Source organism: Cygnus atratus, chromosome 16 (genome assembly GCF_013377495.2).
Source record: "Cygnus atratus isolate AKBS03 ecotype Queensland, Australia chromosome 16, CAtr_DNAZoo_HiC_assembly, whole genome shotgun sequence".
NCBI classification, from domain to species: domain Eukaryota; kingdom Metazoa; phylum Chordata; class Aves; order Anseriformes; family Anatidae; genus Cygnus; species Cygnus atratus.
Genome location: NC_066377.1, coordinates 150980 through 175862, shown reverse-complemented (window position 1 = coordinate 175862; position 24883 = coordinate 150980). Strand labels below are relative to the sequence as shown.

Sequence of the window (24883 nt, the reverse complement as noted above, 5' to 3'; positions counted from 1 at the left end):
GTGGCGTCACGGCGCGAGGCCGGGCCGGAGCTGGCGGCCGGAGGGCGCGGCGGCGGAAGGAGGGAGGCGCGGGGAGGCAGGGCCGTACTACTGGTTATTATTGGGACGCGTACAAAAGGCGCACGGGCGCGAGGCAGCTGCGCAGCCCGCCCCGCCGCGGGCCGGCGGCTCTGCCGCGAAAGGAAGGGGTGCGGGCCGGGCGGGCAGGGGGGCGCCCCCAGGCGGCTGCGCCCGCCTCAGCTCAGGCGCCCGCCGGCGGCCCGGGCCGGCCCAGCGCGGGCAGAGCCCCCGTCAGCCGTAGTGGTACACGAAGTCGTAGCTGCTCGGCTCCTTGGGGATGGGCGGCGGTGCTTCGGGGATCTGGATGTTCTCCAAGTCCAGGAGCCTCAGCTTCATTTCCATGCTCAGCAACGTGTCCAGGTCACTCTTAGTTAGCTCACTGGACATGTCCTTCCCCAGGAGAGCATTAAGCCCATCGATCCAGATACAGTACTGTAGAGAGGAAGGGTAACTGACACCTCCATACATAAGCGATAGATACTCCTTATACAGCTCCAAAATAGGTAACATAGGAGGGAGTTAATCAATGGGGCAGGGAAAAAAAAGGGGGGTGAGCAGAGATGCCCCATGTAAATTAAAAACTGAGAGGTAAGCACGAGCTTATGGCTTCAGTGAGAGGGCCAAGAGTTGTGATCGTAGCGTAACTGCAGAGAAAGCAAATCCATTTTAGGAATCGGTGTCTTACAGAACAGTAAAGAACGAACAACTGACCAGGAAGAAAGAACTTTTCATCATGCCTTTTAAAAGCAACCAATCCTTCTCAGTTTCCTAAAGTAGACCTCATTGTTTTTTATTCTATTCCTTCACGCCCCAGGGCAGTGGTCACAACATCAAGTCTGACAGCATTCAAGTGTTTGGACCACACTCAGAAATATGGGTTGATTTTTGGGTGGTCCTGGGGGAGCCAGGAGTTGGACTCAATGATACTTGTAGGTCCCTTCCAACTTGGGAGATTCTATGACACATATTAACCACTATGCTTCTTACCTCATATTTGTTAGGTGCAATGAAGTTCAAGGTCTCATCAGGATCATATAATATCGAGAAGGCCAATTCTAACACTTCCTGAATGGAAGAGAATCTTTCGCTCGTTAACTGAACAAAATATCACAGCACCTTCAACCTGCTAACACAAGAGCAGCTGTATTGCTGCAGCTCAGCGCACTTTCCCATAATAGTATTTTTAGTCACTGTGGCCTATAGCAAAACCAGACTATGCTCACGGCACCCTGCAATCACAAACTAGAACTAGGAAAAGGCAGAGATATTAGATGGATTTTTGTAAATAATACACCAGACAAGTTGCAGTTTGGAAAACAATTTGCTCCTCTTGCTTACTCCCAGTCTTCATCTCTATAACATTAGGTATTATGTATAGGCAAAAACGGAACACTTACCTTGTTCTGTTTCAACGCACTTTTCTCCTTCATGTGTGGACAATCCTTCCCTGTGACAATGGCTTTGATGTCTGCAACTGGAACTAACAATAAAAAAGTAAAACTTGCACACAGGAAATCCTAACCAGGAAGAGACAGAATTTTGTCTTTGCAGCTGTGCATTTTTCCTGGTTTTGTAGTTCATTACTGCAGTTTTCCAAAATATGTTACTCGTAGCACATCCCTACAGTTGGCTGTCATAAGAAATATCAAGCAATTGCCAAGACAAAAAGAATTTGTGCAAGGATCGAAAACTCATCTCATTGCAGTTAGGAGCTTCAGCCACAGCTCTTCTTCTCTCTTCTCTGAGATGGTACTCAAAACAGCCTCTAGATGGCAGTGCACAGAACAAGACATAGTGGGCTCAGAACATAGTAATTAGGACTTACTTTTTTCCTGCAGTGATTCAAAGGTCACTTCCCCCTGGGCGTTATCTTCCAGATCCCCATAGTGCAACACCTTGTGATTCAGAGCCAGGCGACAATACCAAAATCTTTCTGGAACACATAGAAAGTAGACTAAACTGAGCAAGATCATTCACATAAGATCTTATAGCCACTATGTTGTTACGGTCTCCCCAGCCCAACCCCTCTACTCCAATTCCTCAGCATTACTTCCTGTTCATAAGGGGATAGCTGTATTCTTAGAAATTAACTTCTGTTCCATCCCAAACTATTGGCTGCTACAGGTAATCAGGTAAGACCAGGTAATCAGCTTCCCTCTCCAGCAACATGTTACTCTCAGGTTAACCCATTAGGTATTATTTGCCTACAGTTCTTCACATGAAGAGATGCAGTAGACACTTATCTTACCTTGCCTTCTGCGATTTCCAATTTTTCGAAAACTACTTCCCTCACAAAGCCTGTTCAGGCGCTGTTGTTTTATCAGCTCCAAGATCTCAGGCTGGATTTTCTCTCTGAGCTCCCTGGTGATCAAATATGGAAAAGTAAGCAGGAACTAGAGATAACAGCAAGCATAGAAGGCAATTGTTTTTGTTAGACACTTACACAATAGGTGGTGACTGGAAGTCATCCTGGCTCATTCTCTCAGACTGGCGTAGTCGCAGGATCTCAGAATAGCTTAGGCTGCGCAGTTTGCTCTTGAACTGGTCCAAAGAGTTGGGTTTGGAGGGAAGAGCCCGTGTGATCTGTTCCCTCACAACCTGCATAACCTAAAGTGGTTGGGCAGGGTGAAAAGCAAGTCATATTCTTGCTGTTTAACAGCAGCAGAGAACCAGGGCAGAGCTCAGTGTCAAAGAACAGACATGAAATAACCATGGCCAGGAGTGTCAATATATCGGTGACTTTGAAGATCCAGATGAACAAAGGATGATCTCGGGTCATACCAAATAAAAGTTTGGACAATCCTCCCTTACAGCCCACATCAACACCCTGTCATACCCTTCTCTTTAACCAAAAGCATTTGTCACTCAACCAAGGCTGAGCAAACACACTGTTCTGCAAAAAAAATCTACAAAAACTGCTCTCCTCACTCTGACCTTATTAAAATCTTCTGCTGTTGCCCTCATTTCTTTCCAGGTCTTGTTCAGCAGCTGGATGCAGATGGCAAACAGCTCCTCAAATGCACGGTCATGGGTGAAAAACATGGGGTGATAGTCATTCCGGCCTTCATTGGCTTCAGGAATAAACAGAAACCACAACCATGTGAACATACAGCACACAAGCTACTAAGAGCATCTAAAATCCACTACAGTGACAAGAAGCCAATGGTGTACAATAGTACTTACTCAAAAGAGATGAAGACAGTTCAGTGCTTTGTCTCCCCATAGACAGTCCCTGTTGGGAACGGCAACTAGCCCCACACTTCATCATACAAGCCTCTGACACTAATGTCCCCTTTTCAGACTAGTCCCCCCAATGACTGCTTGCAGTTTTTACTGGTTTTCCTCTGACAAAATTTCTTCCAGTTGCTAATCGTCTCCAAACGCTTTTTTGAGACCGTCTGAGCTACTAAACATAAGTTTATTATGGTTTCTAGAATGGTTTTTATACAGTGCCCTGCTGAAGCCTTTCACTTGTGTCAGTTTTTAAGGAGAACTAGAGTCCACACAACAAAATTTCTTATTTAACTTCAATACTGGTATTATCATGGGGACACTGACAACGCAATTCCAAGCTCCCACTGTCCTAACAAGACAGAAATGAGACCAATGTATAAATGCTTGTGAATCTTGGTCAGCCTATACGTTACCCCAGCAAGCCTCAGCCCAGCAACTCAGGAAGATGAGGTAATGTTACTTACGGAGCTCCCCAACTTGCAGAATCTCACAAAGCATCCTGGTAAGCTCAATGGCACTGCGTCCAAAGGGACACTCATGCTTATCTTCTCGACTGCTGTTCTCCAGAACAATCTGCAGAAAGAGGATGCAACAAACAGTGAGCCGGAGGAGTTGCCAAGGTGTTCAAGGTGTATCTGCATAGAACAGCAGTTTCACTTACCCGGATATAGGTGTCCTGATGAAATTTGGCCAAGTACAGCATGTTATCCAATGCCAGCATCCCTGGAGGAGTCTGAGTAAAATCCATGGCTGGATTGATGTGATTCTGTGAAAAGAGCGTGCAGAAAGAACCCAAAGAAATTAGCCCAAAGAAATGTTGTAAGAACCTTTTCTGAATTAATTTTACAACAACCTGTCCATCAAGCACTCCTTCACATCTATCCAAGAGGTAACCATGGACATTTGCTGACAATGCTATCTGAACTTCCTAGAAGAGAGGCTGATTCTGAGTTCTTCACAGAATGGGTATGTAAGTGTCTTCAGAGGATGTGCCTAACAAGCCCTGGCATTTATCCAAACAACAAGTGCATAATAATCTTCTCTAGGAGTCTGAGTTTAGCTGAGTTTCTAAAACTCAGATAACAGAAGCATGGTGAAGCAAACAGCTGTTTGTTTCTTTTTCCCCACCACTCTCTCTAAATGCATACAGTGAATCCCAGCATCTTGTAGTCCTTGGTGTACATTGCTTTGCGTTTTTCTGTTCCGCTGCCAGGGATGGTGTTGCTGTCAGATTCTGCATCAAATGCAATTCTTCTCAGCTCAAATATGATGTCTCTCTGTGCCTGAGGGACAGAAGGGAGGGAAACAGTAACACGTAAGCAACCAGTAGGGCAGTGTTTTCACATAATGCACAGTCCCACCTCTCTCCAGAGCTCATGTACTGAACACAGAGGTGCCAAAGGTCATTAACATTACATAAAATAAGGCAATCCACTTCAAAATGGCAAGTTTAAGTATATTGGATAAAACAAAATGTTCGTTTGCATTTTCTTTTAACTGACCCAAGCTTACTTAAAGGCAATTTCTAGGCATTTCATTTAGATAACGTTAAGGTATTTTTCATTCAAGACTACTATGCATATAAGAACTAAGTAACAGACACTTTAATAAGTGCCTGGCTTCCCTGCATATTGCAAGGGAAAGTATCAGGTAAAAGCAAATGCCCTCAATAGAGGCAGAGGAATCAGTTTGACAGCTGGCATCACAGAGGTCAAGAAAGGAATACATGGCTTCCAGCGACCACTTATAACTAAAAAAGCCCCACAGAATACAGCAAGTTAGTCATGAGCATACCGGAATCTCAACGACCACAATGTGAGGAGTAGTTTCAAAACTATATGCAAAGTCTATACAAACTCCATGGAGCAAAGCATCCTAGGAATAAGGCCCCTTATAGCTTCTATTCTATCAACTCTTACTCAGCTCTAATAGTGACCTGATCATTGGGATCCATCTTGGTCATCATTCTCTCTTCCAGGAGATTAAAAGTCAGAACCTGTAGCACATACAGCTGATGTGCCATTTCTGTTTTAATTGGGCGGTTTCCTCTGATCACATGCTGCAAAATAAAGGATAGGGTAGCAATGAAAATAGTACAGACCGACACTGAGGTGTTAGCTGCAAGCACATGGCAGGTTGCATGTACATCTCTGTATACGAAGATTCAACTGTTTAACTTCCATATTTCATCAGAAGCATAGTGTTAATGCTCTCTAACAGCAGGAAGAAGCATGCTGATTAACTCTCTTTTGAACGAGTGACTCCAATTTCACCTTTGAAAGAGTCACTTTTCTGGAAATGCCCTGAGGGCAGCAGAATTTACACTCTGCACAAGGGACACTTTTATTGAGAAAACATTAGTAAGTACTCTGTCATTTTGGACATACTCACGTTCAGGATTATAGACCTCAGGTGCTTCTGGGCAAATGCATTAGCCATTTCCTGATGGGGATTTAAAGATGAAACAACAATGAGTGAAATATAAGAAGTCCACATCATATAGAAAGGAGAAAAAGAATGACACCTATGAATTGGAGACAGCACTGACAAATAACAAAGTGCTTTCACCACAGATTGTCAATTTAGCATGGGGTCTCACCACAAAGCAAGCATTAAGTTGGGACGCTAGGGTCATCTTTACCATGGCCGAACTCATGGATGGGCCTACAAACATCATTAATATGAAGGAAGGCTCTAAGGTAACCCAAGAATAGAAGAAAATTTACCTTAAGACTGGACATCTAATGATACCTCAGCATCAGGACATATGGCTGCAGGGAGTACACTATGGGCTGCCCAGAGAATGTGATCTATAAAAGGTTCCTTCCATGAGTGTTTTGCAGCTTTCTATAGCTAGATTCTATTTCTACACTCAAGAGAACCAGGACTGGAGGACATAGTGCTCAGTTCTCATCTATCTCAAAACCCTTCCTCTGAAATTTATATTTCCTTTTGTCTCAGTTCCTAAAGAGATGTTTAGAAATCAGTTTAAGGACAATTTTCAGAACCACTCCAGTGAACAACAACAAAAAAGAAATAGAGGAGGGGGGTAAGTGAATTTCATGCTTAAAGAAAACCTTCCAGTTACCACTTTTATTGTATGGCTTCCTTCCCCAGATGAGGAGGGTTTCCCAACCATCAAGTTGTGATGTGAAACAGATGCAAATATCTGCTGCTAGCTTTCAATTCGGGGACCAATTGCACGTGCACTTGCAAAAACCTAAGCAGTTGGACTTCCCTTGTGAATTGTGAAGATGCACTTTCTGAAATACCAGCGATCTCATTACACCTGCAAGGTGAACAGCGCAAGTGCTGATGTCAAGATGGAACGTTATCTGAAGGTTGCTGGTGTAAGCAACATCTTTGGGTAAGAAAAATCTGTTGGGTGATATGTCATCTGGAAGAAGTCCAAAAGAACTATCAGTCCCAGATCTCTTCAGTCTCATGCAGCACAGATTGAGAATTGGAAACAGATGTGCAGTCTTAGTCAATTCCATTCAATCAGCAGAACATTCTGAGCAACCCAAGACAGTTCCAACTGCTCACATCAACCCTGCTCTTCACAGGTTGCATAAGGAGTATGGTTAAAATACATATATTGACCTCATTCTGAGTCCCTATGATCATTTTTGCTCCAGGAAGAAAACTTTGAAAAGAAGAGTGCTCTATGCTGACTTATAGCCAAGCCATAGTGGCTGCCAAGTTAAGTGACACTCATTTTACAACCAAAATGAGTCAGTGCTTGGGTGGAAGATATCTAAGAAGCATCTAAACGAAGTAGGAAGCGATTTCAGATTGCCTTCCAAGTCATCATTTTTAACTATGACTGATAGGAAATATTACTCTAATAGAGTAATGCCTGCTGTTAGAATTTGTTCATGCATGCAACACAATTCTTACCCTAAAGGAATTAGTTTGCACATGGGACCAAGTAACAGGTGACTGAAGCACAAACAGTGGGAAGGATGAAGACAATTAAATGATTCTGAATAGCATAGTAAGAAGCATGAGGACACACACAGCCTAACCACTGCCAAAGGATCTATTTTTAGCAGAGTCCAATAATAACCATTTACTGCCTGACAGGGTCATGGAAACACAAAATCATTTACGTTGGAAGGTACCTATTGAGGTCATCTAGTCCAATCCCCCGGTTCAAGCAATGTCAGCTCAAGATCAAGTTGCTCAGAACAGTGTCTAGTCAGGTTTTCAGTATCTCCACTGACAGAGACTACACAACCTCTTTGGGTAACCTGTGCTAGTGTTTGACTACCCCCACATTAAGATTGCTTTCCCTTGTGCTCAGGTGGAATTTCCCGGGTTTTAAACTTTGACCATTGCCTCCTGTCTTGTCAGTAAGCACTAATGAGAAGAGTCAGGCTCCCTCTTCTTTATTCCCTTCCATCTGATATTTATACACATTGATAAGATCCCCTCAAGCTTTCTCTTCTTTAGGCTGAGCAATGCCAGGCCTATCAGCCTCTATATGAAAGATGCTCTCATCATCTAATAGTCTTCATTGCCCTTTGTTACCATGTGGATTGTGTTCAAGGGAGGGAAAGAAAAAGAAAAAAAAAAGATTCCTTGGAATTTTGTTTGCTATGAAGTTTATTATCTGGGCCAAATTACTAACAGAGGAGTAGTATGTTCTTCCTCATTTTCATGTGTTAAACATATCGATTAATTTTGGATATTATGTAAAGTTTACTGAGGCTATAGTTTCCCTTCTGATGGCACTCATCTTCGGCAAAAATAGAGCATTCTCTATGCCACCCAGAAAACCTAAGAAATACGCCAGAATCTCAAGATACAGAGGGTTTCAAATCAACCTATTAATGAGAGTGGTGATTCCCCTGGAAATGGAATGAGGCCAATAAAAAAAAAAAGAAACAACCCAAACTTTCTCATAGTACAACCCCCATGAAGGAGGTCATAGATTAGGCAGAATTTATGCTCTAGCCCCCAGAAAATTTTGTGACTGCTCTGCAGTATATTTTGTGACTGCTCTTCACAGTTAAATATCTACCTTCATAAAGAGTCAGGTGGATAAGAAACTAACACTAAGGCAGGCTAGATTTGTGGTATAGACTCAGGCTTTAAGTTTAAAGAGACAGATGTCTACAGAACTGTCTCCAGTTTTAAAATTGGTTCATGTGATTAGTCTTATTGTGTGAGTTTCCAAAGTAAAAGCAAGCCTTTCATGATCATCTTTAATATTCTGTGCGCACAACAGGTCATTCCATTTTCTCCTGCCACTGATTCTTCTTCCCTCAAAATCTGAGTCCATTCCCAGGAGTCCTCCCATTCTTTTCCCTAGGCTCATCCACTATCTGAAGCTTTTATGCATGGTCTCTATGACACAAGGAGGCATAATTGGAGAAAAGCTATCATGCCTACAGTTCCACATGACCAGCCCCCAGCCTCGAGTTACTTACAGTGATGGGCAGGTCTAGAGGGTTAAGCAGCTTGTCCTGCTGGCAGAAAGCAAAAAAGGCACAAAGAGAAGCAGACAGGATTTAGCTCAGAGTCGAGTCCAGAAAAAAAAAAAAAAAAAAGACACAAACAGGGCACTAGAGAAGAAAGGCTTAACACAGAAAAGCTACACAATACAGACATATGCACATCTTGCATGTAGCTGAGATGTCAGGGGTTTCCTCAGAGCAGGTGTTTCATTTCTCACATTTGCCAGCAGGAATATCCCCATATAACTTAAGAAAGGATTTTTTTTTTTTTTTGGTTAAGTAAGCACCTGGAACACCAAGGACACTACTCACAACCTCCCTCTTCCTTGGTCTCCCATACAGAATTCAGTTTCTTCAAGAAGTTTCCATGCTGCATAGATTTTTTTTTTTTCTGTCTCAAGGCCTTTCAAATCCCTTTCTGAGCATCTCCTAAACAAAAATGTGCAGCTTGAGAACACATTATTAATAGGATAGCATTTTTTACCCCTGTGCTGCTACACTGAAATAGCTGTTTAAGTGCTTGGCAAGGTCTGAGGCCTGCCTTGCCCAGACAATTCAATTTCTGAGGCATGAAGGTAAACCAGGAAGTATGAAGTAAGCTAGGAACCATCATTCAGGTTTAATGTCAGTTAACAGCTACAAACCTGTCTCTTGTCCTCAGGTGCCTTCAGAAAGAGGGCATTAATCAGGGCAATGGCATATGTCTGGATCTCTTGGTTTGAGCTGCAGAAAACAGTAATGGGAAGCTCATAAGAGGAGAACATACAGTATAGAAAAACTATAGCTTGCTGCTTTGCCTTCATGTAAAAACATTTACTGCAGCTCTCTTGCATTTCAGTGGACAGGCAGGATTCAGGTAATCTACTTGTATGTCATCCAACCTTTCACGAGAACTGCAGAGGCTCAGGGGAGACCTTATTGCTCTCTACATCTACCTGAAAGGAAGTAGTGAGGAGCTGAGGGTTGGCCTCTTCTTGCAGGTAACCAGCGAGAGGACTGGAGGAAATGGCCTCAAGTTGTGCCAGGGAAGGTTTAGGTTGGAAATTAGGAGACATTTCTTCTCAGAAGGAGTAGTCAGACATTGAAACAGGTTGCTCAGGGAGGTGGTGGAGTCACCGTCCCTGGGGGTGTTTAAGGCAAGGTTGGACATGGTGCTTAGGGACATGGTTTAGTGGGTGATGGTTGGACCGGATGATCTTGGAGATCTTTCCCAACCTTAATGATTCTATGATTATAAAATCTGACAGAAATTGTCAACTGAATAGAATAATTTATTTGGAAGGGACCTACATCAAGCCCAACTGCCCGACCACTTCAGGACTAACCAAAAGTTGAAGCATATTATTACGGTCATTATCCAAATACCTCTTGAACACTGACAAGCACAGGGCAAACACCTCGCTAGGAAGCCTGTTCCAGTGTCTGGCCACACTCACAGTAAAGATTTTTTTCCCCAATATCTAGATAGCTCCATTACTCAAAAGATTGTGCAAACTGCAGCCCACCAGAGCTCAGTGTCTATCACCACCACCAGTTAATTTTCTGTGCTGAAATTATCTCTGTAAAACCTAGCTATACTGCAGTCTATTATATAGCTACAGCTATAAACTTAAGTGGAGCACGTCATTTTTCTCACTGTGTTGATGGAAGCCACTGAACACTTTCATCTCTGCCAATGTAACTAATGTAGAAGCATGCCTCTATTTATGGCATTGCCCTCCAACCTCATGTCATGGGCCCAACCCATGCCTTTTTCTTATTGTCACTGAAGAGCCTCTTGAGGTAAAGGTTGCTTAGTCCCCTCCCAAATCACGCACAGCGTGTGGTTTCACTTGTAATGTTTTCAATAAGTTTCTGAATGCTGATCACACTGTTTTTCACCCTCATCTTGATTCAAGATTCTCGATCAAATTCAGTTTTGTTTTCAGTTTTCTATGACTCCTGGGAGAGTTCTGCAGAACTTCAAGATCTTTTGATTAACACAGGTCCAGTACACCACCTAAACAAATACACACACACATGCCTTTTATAAAACTTCTAAAGCTAAAACATCTTTTAGCTTAAATACTTATTTTCCCACTTTGGCATTTATCCACGGTATATCTGTGGATAACAACCATATTGTCTTTTCTACTGTTCCCTCCGAGTCTTCCTCATTCTGATCAATCTGCCGTATTTCAAACGGGCAAATGTTCTTGCATCATTCTAGGTTTACCCTGGGCCTCCAAGATCCGCAGGTCTCTGAAATGTCACTTCACCTGTTCTACCCTCCTTTCTGGGGCTTGCTTTCACCACACAGTTTGCTTTTTAACATAGCAAAACAATTTTTAAATTAGGTTTTCCTCTTCTAACTCAACCCTTTCAGACTTATTTCCATGGACCTGTTCTTCCAGAATCTATCCTCCGTTAAGTATTCTTCCCTATTCATACTCTTGCCAAACAAGCACCGCGAATTCTGGCTCACTGCGCATCCTCTTTCCACAGTACTCCACACACAGAAGCTATCTTCAGCAACCTACTTAATACTTCCCTAAGCTTCTGCATCTAGTCATCTGCCACCTTCACCCATCTTTAAACTGTGTCTACTAGAATCAAAGAGTTAATCATCCATTTTTCATCCCACATATCAAGGAAGAGAACATTGGCTTTTCTTGCTTTCTTCCCTCCTTCTCTTCTCCTCTTTCCAAATCATCTGTTTCTGACCAATGAATATACAGCTTTTACAGTTGTTTATCTAGTTCAGTTCTACTCTTCCACAAAACGAGAAACATGCACTTGATCTAAGTTAGTTTGTTTTCTCAAACCTTTTGACTTGGAAAACGTAGAAAACTCCATTTGTGAACATAATTAATAACTCTTAATCAAGGAACTGTATTTTAACTAAACTGTAGTGCAAATGATGTGTCACTGTGGGCATAAAATGCTCATACATTTGACCTTAGTTAACAAACAGAAAATTTGAAGAGGTTCTCATGAACACTTTGTTCTGCAAGGGGTATGCTATTTCAGCTTTTTAATTTCTATGTTAGTAAAACACTGAGGGGTTTGTTCTAACACTGAACATACCTTTGCTGCTGTTTAGGCAAAATATCTTTAAGACATATACTCATAAGCTTAAGTGCTTACAGAACACATTTTTCTAGGACCATCTCTTTTTTTTCCCTATTTTAAATGTTAGAAATCCTCAAGTTCAAATAAGACAGCATATCAGTAATACCTTCAAAATAGCACCTTTATGTATTTAAAACATAAAAGGATATATTTTCAAATTAAAAGAGATTTGTAAAATTGATTTAGATCACACCACTGTTTGGTGGATACTCACACTTGCAGATGAGAAATGAGCTGCCCCACGGTGATCTCTTCTGCTATCTTCTGATACAGAGTCTGACTGTTCAACACCATGCTTTCTAGAATGGCTAGGGATCGTTGGAGTATGGAGACATCTACCATAGGCTGACTCACATACCCTGCAATCTAAAACCAGATAAACCATCAAGTCAACACATGCCCATCCAGGAAATCTTGTGGTGAATGAGACAAGCTGAGAGAAACATGGTTCAGAAAGCTGGGCTAAAATTGTAAGATTGTACTAGGCTCTCAATCAATACTCAGCTTCTCACAGTCACCATGTAGGTCCTGGATGCTTCATTAAAGCTCGAAATGAAATAGCACGCACTCACCCCCTTGACCCAAACTCACCTGTTTGATGAAGGTTATTGAAACCATGTCCCAGGAGACAATACCATGGTCCATGAGCTCCAAGAAGGCAGTCAAGGTGAAAGCCAACATTTCACTGTAACTAAGAAAATGAAGAATGCAGTTACAAGCAAGTTAGTAGTTTGGTAGCAAGGAAGAAGCCTGTCCAAGTTGAATAAGTGAAAAACGCCACCATCTTTTCCTAATACAATAGACTGCAGTTTGTCAGCTAAGGGACCGATAAAGCTTTGCATTTAAGAAGAGAATTTTATTGTTCTGTGTAATCCTATTTTATTTTTTCTGATTACAATCACAAATTAAAACCAGCAACAATAAGTCCCTAGTCCTGCCACCAAAGACTCACAATCACCTGGATCAGTACCCGGCTAGTCAAAGGAATAACAGTAGCGATGCAAGAACAAAAGAAAGAATGCAGTATTTATTCCCGAGCAATGCACAGAATCACTACTCAAATTCAACATTTTCATGGGAGGAAAAGAACAATAAACAACAACAAAAAAAAAACACAGGATATTCATTATAGGGACAGACAGTGAAAAAAGACCAACTTGAAAAGGAGAAAACTTCTTAAGATGATCAACTGAAAATTTAAACCACCTGTAAATATTATATTTTTCAACAGTCATCATATTTGAGCTCCAGAGAAAATAATTGCATGAAAAATGCAGAAGTCTTTGGAAAGGATAAGCCCTTCACAAACGCACAAAAAACAACCAAAGTGTTTTAACACCAGAGAAAAAACAACAAAAAATGTCATGCTGTAAATAGTGGAACCTGGCTTCAAACAAAACTAAAGCACAGCACAAATTGTGGAAAATTTGATACAAAACCAGAACAGTGAAGGGAAAAAATGACCATGAGGTATGCTGAAAACATTAGTTGCTAATATATCAAAAATAGACGATCAATAAGTGTAACAACAATAATTTATCAAGACTTTTAAAGTGCTTCCAATGAAAGAACAACTAGAGTGGAAAAGCCAAGTAAAATTATTTGCATCAGAGTTCAGCATGAATGTGCTTGGAGAAACCTCAAGAACAAGCCATAAAATATGAAAAACAGATGTACAGGAACAGTCAATATTCAAAGAATTCCAAAAGAACTAAGATACACTACTGTTAAACTACCTGTTGTGCTGTACAGAAAGCAGAAAATAACATTTTCTAATAACACTAATATTTAAAGAGGACTCCAACAGGAACATGAAGGACGTATCAGCTATTTGTAACTAAGACGATATGGGGAAACTATAATAAAAGAAGAGAAAGAAGATATTTCACAGAAAGGAATTGCCACAGCTCTTCTAGAGGGGAGTTATGTTTCACATGTGTATGTTTATTGGGCTTGCACGGCAAGGTTTTTGGAGCAAGGGGGCTGCAAGGAGAGGCCGGGGCTGCTTGGGGTCAGACTCGGCCAGTCCCAGGCAGCTGTGTGATGAACGTGACGCTAGCCAAAGCTAGGCTGTCAGCAGCACTGGTAGTGCCTCTCTGGAAGCAGATGTCTCAAAGGGTATTAAAAACAACAACAACAAACCAAAAAAGCAACACTGCATGGCAGCTGAGAGGGGAATGAGAAAAATATGAGAGAAATAACTCTGTAGACACCGCGGTCTGTGAAGGAGGGAAAGGAGGTGCTTCAGGCACCAGAGCACACTCCCCTATAGCCAATTGAGAAGACCATGGTAACGCAGGTTGTCCCCAGCAGCCCATGGAAGACCATGACAGAGAGGCTACAAATACTACAGCCCACAGAGGACTGCACACCACAGCAGGTGGAAGATGTGTCCTAAAGGAAGGTGCAGCCCATGGAGAGCCCATGCTGGAGCATGCTCCTGGCAGAAACCATGGCCCATGGGGGACCCATGCTGGAGCAGTCTGTTCCCAAAGGACTGCACCCTGAGGAAAAGACCCACACTGGAACAGTTCTTGAAGAGCTGCAGCTCCCAAGTCAAGTCTGTTCTGCTCATGACAGTGACTGGTAACCTGTCTTTATCTCAACGCACAAGCTTTTTCATCTGATTTTCTCCCCCTGTCCTGTAGGAGTGGGGGAGTGAGAGAAGCTTGGTGGGCATCTGGCTGCCAGCCAAGGTTAACCCACCTCATAGTGAAGCACAGAAGAAATTGTAAGACAGGATGAGAACAGTTAAGTTTGACTCCGGACTTCGAAAAAGATTTTTTAGGAGGTGCTTCCATTAACAGTCCCAAAAACAAAACAAAAGCAAACAAAAATACCTGTTAGCAGATGGGGGTTGGTGAAAACAAAGCCCTTTCTTGCATTAGTAACTGACTAAAGGACAACAGATAAAAGGGTAGAAATTAAATAGCCAGGTTCCAAAACAATGAAAAGTTACAAACAAATTTCCCAACTAAGAGCCAGTAACAAGTAAACGTGAAACTTCCTTCCACACAATACTACTATAGATGCCAAAAGATGGAAGAAACGCCCAAAGGTTCTTAAGGAGATAAAAATTCTGCTCGGAAAATTCAGAACTTGGAAACTGTTGAAGATGGAGGAGTTATACTTTCCCTTATATACATTTCTTAGTCCTTTCCATTTCCTGAGATAAACAAACCTTTGGCCTTTATGTCAATTCTTCTGATGCAGATCAAAAAGTACCAACCACATATACAAGAGCCAGCAATGTGCTTGCTGCTGACTGGAACGTAAATACCGCCAGTTCTAAAGGAATGTTCTTGTGTGCAATTGTATGTGGGTTTTAAAATGGACTACTTTATTCATCTGCAGTCTGAAGCAGAACTGCTCTAAGAGATTATAAGCATAAGAAAGGTAATAAGAGTCTTTTAGTCATTACAAGGTTTACCAGAAGACTAAAAAAAACTTTGTCTATATTACTACACCAGCATTTGCTATGAGGTTAGCTGCTCAATGCCACTTCAGCAAGCAAATTAGCCCCTGATTGAGGCCTTGTTTTATTAACTCAATAGCCCCGTTCCAGAGTCCTGGAATACAGTAAACTTACTGGGACAGAAGCTTGGTCCCGCTCTCCACCAGCCGTGTCAGCACTGTAATCCCTTCCATGTTGATGAACTCTGTGGCAAAGGTCACATCTGCTGAAAGTTTAGCCAATTCCTTCATGGCATCCAGTCGAGTGTCCATATTGTGTGACTGGATCCTCTCCATCAGCTGGCGAGCTGCCCTAGACTGGGAAGATACAGGGATGATGCTTGTTACAGACTGCAGACTGAGTCCTGCCAACATCGGCAACATTCTGTGAGAAGACTACAGATGGGCAGAGCACAGAGCAAAGCTAGAGAGATACAAGCCATTGACAGAGTAAGTAGCAGGAATGATCACCAAGTCTAAGATGAACTAAGAAAAGGATGTTCTTGACAACAGTTGCGGACAGCCAGGAGATAAATAAATAGCATTTACCCTAATTACCAAAATAGCATGTTTTTGTTCTTCATGAGGTGATTGGAAGTGGATACAGAAATCTGGACTGAAACCATTAAAGAAATATGTTTTAAAAAATCTCTCTCATTCAAAGAGAAACACAAGTTCATTTTAGGTACCCACATGACATTCTGTAAGATTTCTCAAACACAGATCAATTATGTCCTCTCAATCATCTCTTGCCAAAGTAACTTCTTCATGTTCTACCCACTCTCAACTAATGACAGTTGCCCAAGAAGGTTTAAGAATTTTCTTAAAAGGAAGCTACAGCAAGTAAATAACATAAAATAAACATACTTTTTGGATTTATTTACAGAAAGACCTATACGAAGGCAGAGCATCCAAAAGAAAGATATGCACCACAACCAGGAAGGAAAACAAGAGCGTATGCTTCACTGAGCAGAATGGCCCACAATAAAGGTAAGCCCCCAACAATTCTGGGAGAAAAAGGAAGAAGAGATGAGAGGCAAGAAGAGCCTACCATAGTAGGACAGCTACTGAGAAAAAGGGATGTGAGGAAGTGTTTACCGGGGAGACTGCCAGCTGTAGGATTGTTCCATTCTTGATGTCACAGCGAGTCTGAAAGAAAACAGAAACTACAGAGAACTGGCGAAAAGTAATGTAACTGGATCTACAGCGCACATTTGCATGCACAAGTAAAGGGGTTCCTATACCACATAGCCCTGGTGAACATATTGAATTGGACCACTGGGTCCTTGCACCTATAGGCATTCAAAGGGAGAAGTGCAAGGTTCCTCAGATGAATGACACCATTCAAGTCAGTATTTTTGATAGTGGAGATGCTGCACCTCCAGGATTAGTAACAGTATTGCTCTGTGATACTAGTCCAGTGCATCTTCCACTTTTGCCTTGAATATCAGCAAATTGCTCTCTCTCAGACTGACCTGCTCTGTGATGTACAGCTGAGGACCATCAGCATATCGTAAGGTGTAGTATTCAGGGTTTGGCAGTGACCACCTGGAAGAGGAAGGATATGTGAGTTTCTTCTTCCTCTCAATTAGGAACAGCAGCTTGATTGCAGGAGGGTGAAAAAGAACTTCCAAGCAAAACCTTAGTACAGGAAACTAAGACTCCCAAAGGGAAGAGAAAGGATATTACTTTTGGGGAGAAGGGGCTTCAACCTACTCTAAGTCACATTCTGTGGAACTTCCCAAGATGCCTGCACTTGGGCCAATCTTCAGAGATGCCAAGGCTGGGGGCACACACATACACTCAGAAGTGGAATAAAGATGCAAAGCCTCGGTTTTCCAGGAGTACATTTCTTCTGACATAAACCCAGGCCCATTCTGCGGCCAAAACTGCAGCAGGCAGCATGGATCACACTAGCAGCACATCGACAACCATCAGCAGAGACATTCCACAGTACCCCAGCAAGACTTGTCAGAGGAACAGACTTTCTCCACAAGGGTTCCCAAAGGAACTAGACTTACCCATCACAGACCTCCTTGATGATGGATGCAAGAGGCCTTTTCTAGAAGAGAAAGAGAGAGTTCTCAGCAGCCATGTTCCTCTCAACCAGAAAAGAACTATTTCTATGCTTTCCGCATTCCAGTGTCAAAGTTGTAGTGCATGGAAGAAACAGATTCCTCCACCATCTGGTTACCGTGTCTCACCTGATCTATTTCCAGCAGCTGAGCATTGGCACCTGGCCACTCAACAGCTACTTTCACAATGTCTGAAGGTGGTGGCATTGCTCCAGACTCCTGCAGATGCCTTTACAGCAGCATACAACTCCACACCTGTTAAGAGAAAAGACAGTGAGAGCTCTCTGATAATTATTTGAATTGTTACATTGCACCTGACATCAAGTTTCAAAGAGATGCAGAAGACCAGCATTATAGTTTGCTGGGCCTGATCAATATGGACAAAACATCCAGTGTACCTGGGACCAAGGCCTCATACTAAAACAGTACATTGTGAAATGTTATGCCTAATGTTACCCCCTAAAGAATATTTCTGAGAGCTTGTTAGGATACTCATACAAGACTGAGACTAACTCTCTGATTAGCAAAGCCCCATCTTCCACCCTCTCTCTGCACTGCCAGGTCAGTTTTGAGGACTAGTAAAGCAACAGCTCCCTAAACTCAGCTACTACCTGTATGTGAGAGAAGGAGCACACAGACCAGGTAGCCTCCCTCCCATGGGCTGGTGATTTTTGATGCCCTTATCACATTTCTTAAGATACCTTGATCTACTCAGGATACCCAAACAGGCTCCTATGCAGAGTAGTAGTAGTTAGCTTTATTCCTTTCCCTTTCTATAACATCGTATTTTCAAAACACAAATATTCATTACAGAAGAAAAGTTCACTCAACATTTGCTCTGGAGGTCTACCTTTCACTCCTTTATCTGCCTTAGAGTACAAGCTTGCGTTCAGGGTTTGGTTCCAGACAGTTGTCAGACACGCTGGTTTGTGCTTCATCTGGTAGTTAAGAGGCTGTAAAGAAATGTACTTGTTCAGTTCCTTTTTAACCCTCTCCTAGGCGGAGGGAGTTGCCCTACTGTCTCCCACAGAGCCATGGAGAGAAAGTCACATTGGAGAGACATGACCCTTACCACCAGTTCTCAGGTGCAACAGCTTCACTCTTCCAAACATGAGAACTGACTGGCCGCAGAAGTCCTGTCCTTAAGAACTCTTCCTAAGACTCAATTTCCAGCATATCCAGATGGAGATGATAAGCATCTAAAGTACAATTCCACAGCTCCTATGGGAGCTGCTGTTGTGACAACTCAATCCCCCCTTTCCCAGAACAGAGGTGAGACGATACAGAGCAGGGACGCTGTTTCATGATTAACATATTTGCCTGACTTACTCAACTGGGAAAGAGATGTTAAGACAAAGGTAAAACAGCCACCTTTGGAGCTTTCCTGATGTGAGGCAAATGACTAATAGAAGGGAGTGCAGAGGAGAGACCTTTCCATGGATCAGAAAAGACCAAGCAGCCAGGGATACCTGGCCAAGGAAGCTGGTCTACATGACTGTCCTGAGACACAGCACTTCTAAAAAAATTTGCTGAGTCTACCACAGAAGGTGTGTATGCCTAGCCCACATAGGATGTTAGCCTAGAGATCCACAGATGATCTCAATTAACGAAGCTCACGTGCCTCTTCCTTCCCTAGCACAGACTGGTGTAACTCCACGGACAGATATAAAAACTCATGCATGCTAATGTTTCTCTGCTTCCATGCACACACAATCCCCCGTGACTATCTTCTCACTCCAGTTCAGGAAACTTCCTAGCCACAGTTTTAAGACAGTGTGCAAACTGTGTCTTTCCTTTCTCTGTTTCCAAGAAAAGAACATTACAGCCTCCTGCTGCAGTCTACTTAGATGGTCACAACATTACCATCACTCCAACCTGCTGGAATTGAGGACGAGGGGTGCAAGTTTAGCATTTCTTTCACAGCACCTCCTGGAAATGCTCAGTGTTACCACTGCAGCTAGCCTTACCCTCAAGTCCCCACTAGATCATAGATGCTTGCTTTACAATGAAGGCACTTTCTGGTGAGAGTTATTTTCCTATTAAACCAAGCATTGTTTACCACAAGAAACACTTCTGAAGGTCTCTGCAGTTCCTGCAGGACACAGGAATCCTGAACTCCAAAACTACCTGGGTCCTCAGCCATCCCAAAAAGGAGACCAGAATGACATGGGTACAGGAATACCATCCTCCTCCACTCTTATAACAGCTGGATCTGGTCCACTACCATCCCACCCATTGGAAACTATCTGGCAAACCAAGTTCTAAATTTCATGTTTATTCTGAAAATGCAGTTTAACCCTACTCACAGAGACGAATACAGTCACTGCTCCTTCCAACTTTCTCCTTTCTTTTTAGCATCAATGCCAAGAGCCATTTACATTTTCTTAGAACCCAGAAAATGACTAAGACTAAACGCAATTCATGTGGAAAAGTACCTGTCAAGTTGAACCACCCATAATCCACTCAAGTTAGGTTCAACTTTGCCAGTATCTCAAAATAACCTCTCCATCCTTTGAGACAAGCAGCACAGGACTAGTTCAGGCTAACTTTCAGAAAGAGACGGCCTTCGAAAAGCAACAGACTCAGTGACCCAATCAGGCTGAACAGGTAGGCATTAATGACAATGAGAGAAAAACGTTCATGATTCTTATCATACAAAATTGCGCATTAGAGTCAGCCAGTTGCACAAACAACACCTGGTATTTGACTTCCTAATAATGGAGGGAAGACAACCAAGCCATCTCCCTCTACAAGATTCTCTCTGGATAAAAAAATTACCCCTCTTGACAATGAAGGTGTCCCTCAAAGAAGGTACACCAGGTAAAAAACTCTAGCTTGAACAAGTTGAGGTCACGCAAAGGAAGACTGCTCAGCTGAGAGCTCAGTTAGATTAGTATTTCAAAGGAGCCTGTGCAGCCCTAGAGCTAGGCTAGTTCACAAACAGAAAGCACTGACTGTATGCTGTCCTTTGTAAACGTTGCCTCCAAATCTCATGAGCACACGGCAACATACTCCTGTTTCTTCATAAATTTTGATTATCATTGTCCTAGTCTCTCACTCCAGGAGGGAAACATACAGACATTTTACTCTTTGCTAAGAGACATGTTAACGTGTAGCAAACACATTCTCAGGATGCTTCTAACCGTAAACTCATACACAGTTGCTGGGACTATTTTCATGCCCATTGCAACCAGTAAATTGGACCCAACTCCTCTCTTCTACACTCATTCTTGAAGCAGATGACTTCTTTTGTCCAAACTAAATTAAGAGTTCAGGGAACAAAAAAGCACTAGGAACCCAGGACCAGAATAGCCCCTTGCCTCATTGAATAAGCAGAACAAAGCCTGTAGGGATCTGCAGAACAGGAATGCTTTGAACCCAGATATATTTAGAAGACTGCAGCCCTCCATACAGCACTGATTAATAGGGCTAGTATCCACAGCAAGCCTATGCTATACCCATACCCTATCCTCACTCTGTTCCTAAGTCAATGCCCAATACCTGCTATTTCCGAGGACATAAAAGGTCTCCCAAGCATGCCATATTACAACTGAGGAGTCCCTCCCGATCCTAAAAACATGACTTTCTCTAACATCCGAGTACACTGTAATAAAACAAAGTAGAACCAAGAATGTCTGCTGAAGCAACAAAGTCTGTAGCATCAGCCATTTCGTCCCAGAAATAAATGGATGAACCTAATAAAAACTGATTCAATCTTTCTCACTTCCTTTCCCTTAACCTTCCCTCGCCCCCACATCATTCAAACTTTCATATGACTTTTGCAGCAATAGCTAATGAGTTACACCTGTTTGGGGCTAATTCTTTAAGTCCATTATGACAATTACTAGTATACAAGAAGTAGCACAGCTCTGTACAGATTCTCTAGACAAAATACCCAACTTGCATGACAGCTCCAGATCTGCAGGACATACAGCTTTCTACCAATGAAGTATAGCAACAGACAGACAATTCACAAATGATTGCAATTTCCACTCACTGATCTCCATTCTGCAACTAAACCCTGCAATGACTTAAACCTGGAAGCCTGAAAAATCATAATTGCACACCATCTCTAATAATCAGAACCGCTTGCAATAACTGAGAGATAATTACTTCTTCCACAAATGAACTAACTCATGACTAGAAACCATCTAAATGCACGCTTGCAGCCCAGAAGGCCAACTGCATCCGGGGCTGCATCAACAGAGGAGTGGCCAGGAAGTCGAGGGTGGTGATTGAGAGCTGGGGCTGTTCAGCCTGCAGAAGAGAAGGCTCAGGGGCAACCTTAATGCATCTTTTCAGTATTTCAAGGGGGCTTATAAAAAAGATGGAGAGCAACTTTTTGCTCAGGCAGATAATGACAGGACAAGGGGGAAAGGTTTTAAATTAAAAGAGTGGAGATTTAGATTAGAGGTTAGGAGGAAGTCATTCACCCTGAGGGTGGTGAGGCACTGACACAGGCTGCCCAGAGAAGCTGTGGAATGCCCCAGCCCCATCCCTGGAGGTGTTCAAGGCCAGGTTGGACGAGGCCCTGAGCAACCTGATCTAGTGGGTGGCACATCTCTGCCCATGGCAGGGGGTTGGAACTGAGTAAGCTTTAAGGTCCTTTCCAAGCCGAGCTGTTCTGTGATTTTATGATTCACCATTCAGCTTTCAAGGCACTGCAAATGTGAAGAGGCAAGGCTCAAAGATCACTTACTTCCTCCACTATTAAGAACTGAATCTGCAACACTCAACTAATATATCCATAATTAATTAGCATCTGACTAATTACCACTTCTCCCTTTAGCCTCTTGCAGTACAGTCATAGTCCTTTATTTATACTGCAACTTACATTGCAAGTTGCTACTGAAGACATCCGCATAAGGAATTCAAGTTATAACAATGCCTGTCACAGAACGCAAAGAAATACAGTGTTTTATACACCAAAACAAAAATACCCAGATTACTAAACACAGAAGCCTTTACAAATCTTTACAGAATTTATCTATCTTCTCTCTTGTGAAGAACACGATCATTCAGGGAAAAGAATTGCATATTAAAATAACAACATTGATGCTCTGGGAAATTCTACACAAAATCTCCTGTTTCACTAGAAAAAGTACTACAGAGGCTACCTCACAGCTCCTACACACAACACACTCTACCTGCAGCTCCTTCAGTATCCTTGTCACTGAAAACAGAAACCAAACAAGTTTTAATACACTACTTTCATATCTCAAAAAAAGCTTTAAGCTGCATACAAACTCAGAAAATAATTTACCATGATATATTAAGACTGCGTGTGCCCCTCAGTTCTTCCATTAATAAGAACATACTCATAACCAGAATTCCTTATTCCAAACAGCATTCAAGGAGCAGCAAACAAAGTGAATGAAACATAGCTGACAGACTATTTCATTCAACAGCAGCACCACGGAACAGATACCACAAGAGCCTACCAAAGAGGAGATGCACACATCAAAACGAATCAGCTAAACAGAAGAACATAGAAAAGTAGGAATTAAAAATTCAAAAAGGTACAAAACACTTCAGACAGTCAGGTCAAACAAACTCTTGCAGGACCTACACAGATCAGTGGCTCAGCAGCATCTGCTTTCCGGAGAAAAGGAGAGGAGAATAAAGACTAGATTAAAAAAAGTGTACTTCAGGCCAGTCTCTGAACAGGAGATGGTCTGACAAGAGTGCTTTGAAAGATTTTACTGTATGTCTGCAGACGTGAGAGGTGACAAACATTAAACATTAGAAGAGGTATTCTGCAGTATCCTAGTGACATATCTGATAAAACAACTGTTCAGAAGCTCTGGGGAAGAAGCAGAGGTTGCAATTTTGCATAATTATTGTGATCAGTTACTTACTGGTCTCTCACAGCACACTCTTTTCAAAAACAGCATGTAAGCAATTCTCACAGTTTTATACTGGGGGAGAGCAGCCAAGCTGAAATCCATCAAAGATGAATTCACTCTGCTTCTGCAGAGTGAGGTCCTTCATACAAATCAGTGGTGTAGGGGTAGCTGCAAGGCAAGGAGAAGTCAGCAGAGCCACTCATAACACACTATTCAAGAGACTTCTGAGAAGCTGCAAGCTAAAACAAGTGGAGTATTTTAAACAGACTTTCTCTATTCACAAACTCAATCTTTTCGTTACAGATAGAGAACGAAGCGTGCTGCACACAGAATAAAAATGAGGAGGATGAAAGAACATTCAACGAAAAAGAAAAGCTGCCTGGTAGAATCCCCCAGTTAACTAGTGAATAGCTGCAGCTTCTGAATCCTGCAGATGCAAAAAGACATCCTAGTCAGTTTTCAGCAAGTCTCCAGATGGTGGTACCAACAGGTCAAACATGAGGTGGAAGTGACATTAGCAGAGTGACCAACTGGACGAGCAAGCAGAGAAGACAGCTTCCTTGACCAAGCAGCAGGAGAGGGCAGCAGACAGCAAAGTCCGACTTGAAGACTACATACAATCTCATAGGTTATTTCGTCTAAAAGGCAAAGACAAACGTACTCCACTAGAGAAGCCAACGAACCAGGTGGCTCAGATCCAATGCCTCTGGGGTCCAAAGCTGCCCACAGCTGCACTTCGGCTGTAAAAAAACAAACAAACAAAAAAAAAAAAAAAAAAAAAAAAAACCACTAAACTAAACGGTCTATGACACTAGACCCAGTCTTGCAACTTCCAACACAGTTGGAAGATCCGCTAGGAAACACGGAAACAGACAGTACCAGGCAGAAAGAAATAACCGCTTTTTTATTATTTTCATATCAGTCAAGTGAGCTGAGAGAAGGCTGCAAGGCCAGTCAGCAACACCCGGATCTTGGGCCCAATCCCCCTGTAAGGAGCAGACTATTTCTCCAGACGAGCCGCTGTCCCTTTTGTATTTCGGGTCCGCTCGGCTCCCGGGAACCGCGAGCAGCGCCCTTCTCACACGGCTTCTGGGCCCGCGGGCTGGAGGCAGCCGGGCGGGCACGAAGGCCCGGTGGCCCGTCCCCGGACTCACCAAGAGCCAGGGCGGCGCGGCCCCCTCGCGGCTCCAGCGCACCGGCCCCCCCGGCGGCGGGCACGGGGCGGGCCCGGCGGCACTGCGGCGGCCGCCACCAGGCCGGAGCCTCGCAGCAGGGCCGCCGGCTGGAAGGACCGCGGGCAGGCCCCGCAGGGCGAGAGGAAGCAGCGGCAGCGACCGCGCCCCCCCGCCCCAGCCGCCGCCCCAGCCGCCGCCCGCCGCCCCGGGGCAGCTCCCGCCCCCGCCCCCGCCCGCACCCGCGTCCCGCGCTCACCCGGCCCCGCCGCGGCCGCTGCGCGCTCCGGCCGCCCGGCAGCTCCGGCCGCCCTGCCCAGGCGCTGCAGGCCACTGGCGCCGCCAGCTGTCACTCAGCCGCCTTCACCGCCCATTGGCGGCGCGCCCACTAACGTCACGCGCGTCACGCGTCCGCAGCACGGTGCCATAGAGACCGCGGCCGGCCCCGCCCCGCCCCGCCCCGCCCGCCC

General features: G+C 43.4%; 1 protein-coding gene across 8 annotated transcripts; it reads right to left on the bottom strand.

Moving 5' to 3' along the window:
- Positions 1-76: 76 nt before the first annotated feature.
- Positions 77-24778, bottom strand: ELMO2 (engulfment and cell motility 2). 8 transcript variants are annotated; one of them, XM_035567185.2, is made up of 24 exons: positions 24673-24778; positions 23903-23981; positions 23254-23409; positions 18246-18348; positions 17525-17650; positions 17342-17382; positions 16796-16868; positions 16419-16469; positions 15457-15638; positions 12459-12558; positions 12082-12233; positions 9401-9479; positions 5686-5736; positions 5231-5353; positions 4443-4577; positions 3956-4060; positions 3759-3867; positions 2995-3131; positions 2504-2667; positions 2309-2421; positions 1886-1993; positions 1458-1540; positions 1048-1125; positions 77-492 (listed from the first exon to the last, which is right to left on the bottom strand). In XM_035567185.2, exons 5-24 carry the CDS (start codon positions 17600-17602, stop codon positions 292-294), a joined length of 2163 nt encoding a protein of 720 aa, XP_035423078.1. In that variant the 5' UTR covers positions 17603-17650; positions 18246-18348; positions 23254-23409; positions 23903-23981; positions 24673-24778; the 3' UTR covers positions 77-291. The 8 variants fall into 8 exon arrangements, with proteins under 8 accessions (XP_035423078.1, XP_050570011.1, XP_050570010.1 ...); XM_050714054.1 differs by having other exon boundaries at positions 18227-18348; positions 24673-24750; XM_050714053.1 differs by lacking the exon at positions 18246-18348 and having other exon boundaries at positions 24673-24750.
- Between the last annotated feature and the right edge of the window lie 105 nt (positions 24779-24883).

Bases quoted from the DNA above. Each gene is read 5' to 3' on its own strand.
- ELMO2 (XM_035567185.2), bottom strand. From the start codon at position 17,602: ATGCCACCACCTTCAGACATTGTGAAAGTAGCTGTTGAGTGGCCAGGT. The intron at 15,639-16,418 runs GTAAACACTTCC...GTATCTTCCCAG, and splicing joins TACAGCTGGCAGTCTCCCCG to TCTAGGGCAGCTCGCCAGCT. The intron at 3,132-3,758 runs GTAAGTAACATT...TTATTCCTGAAG, and splicing joins TCTGCAAGTTGGGGAGCTCC to CCAATGAAGGCCGGAATGAC.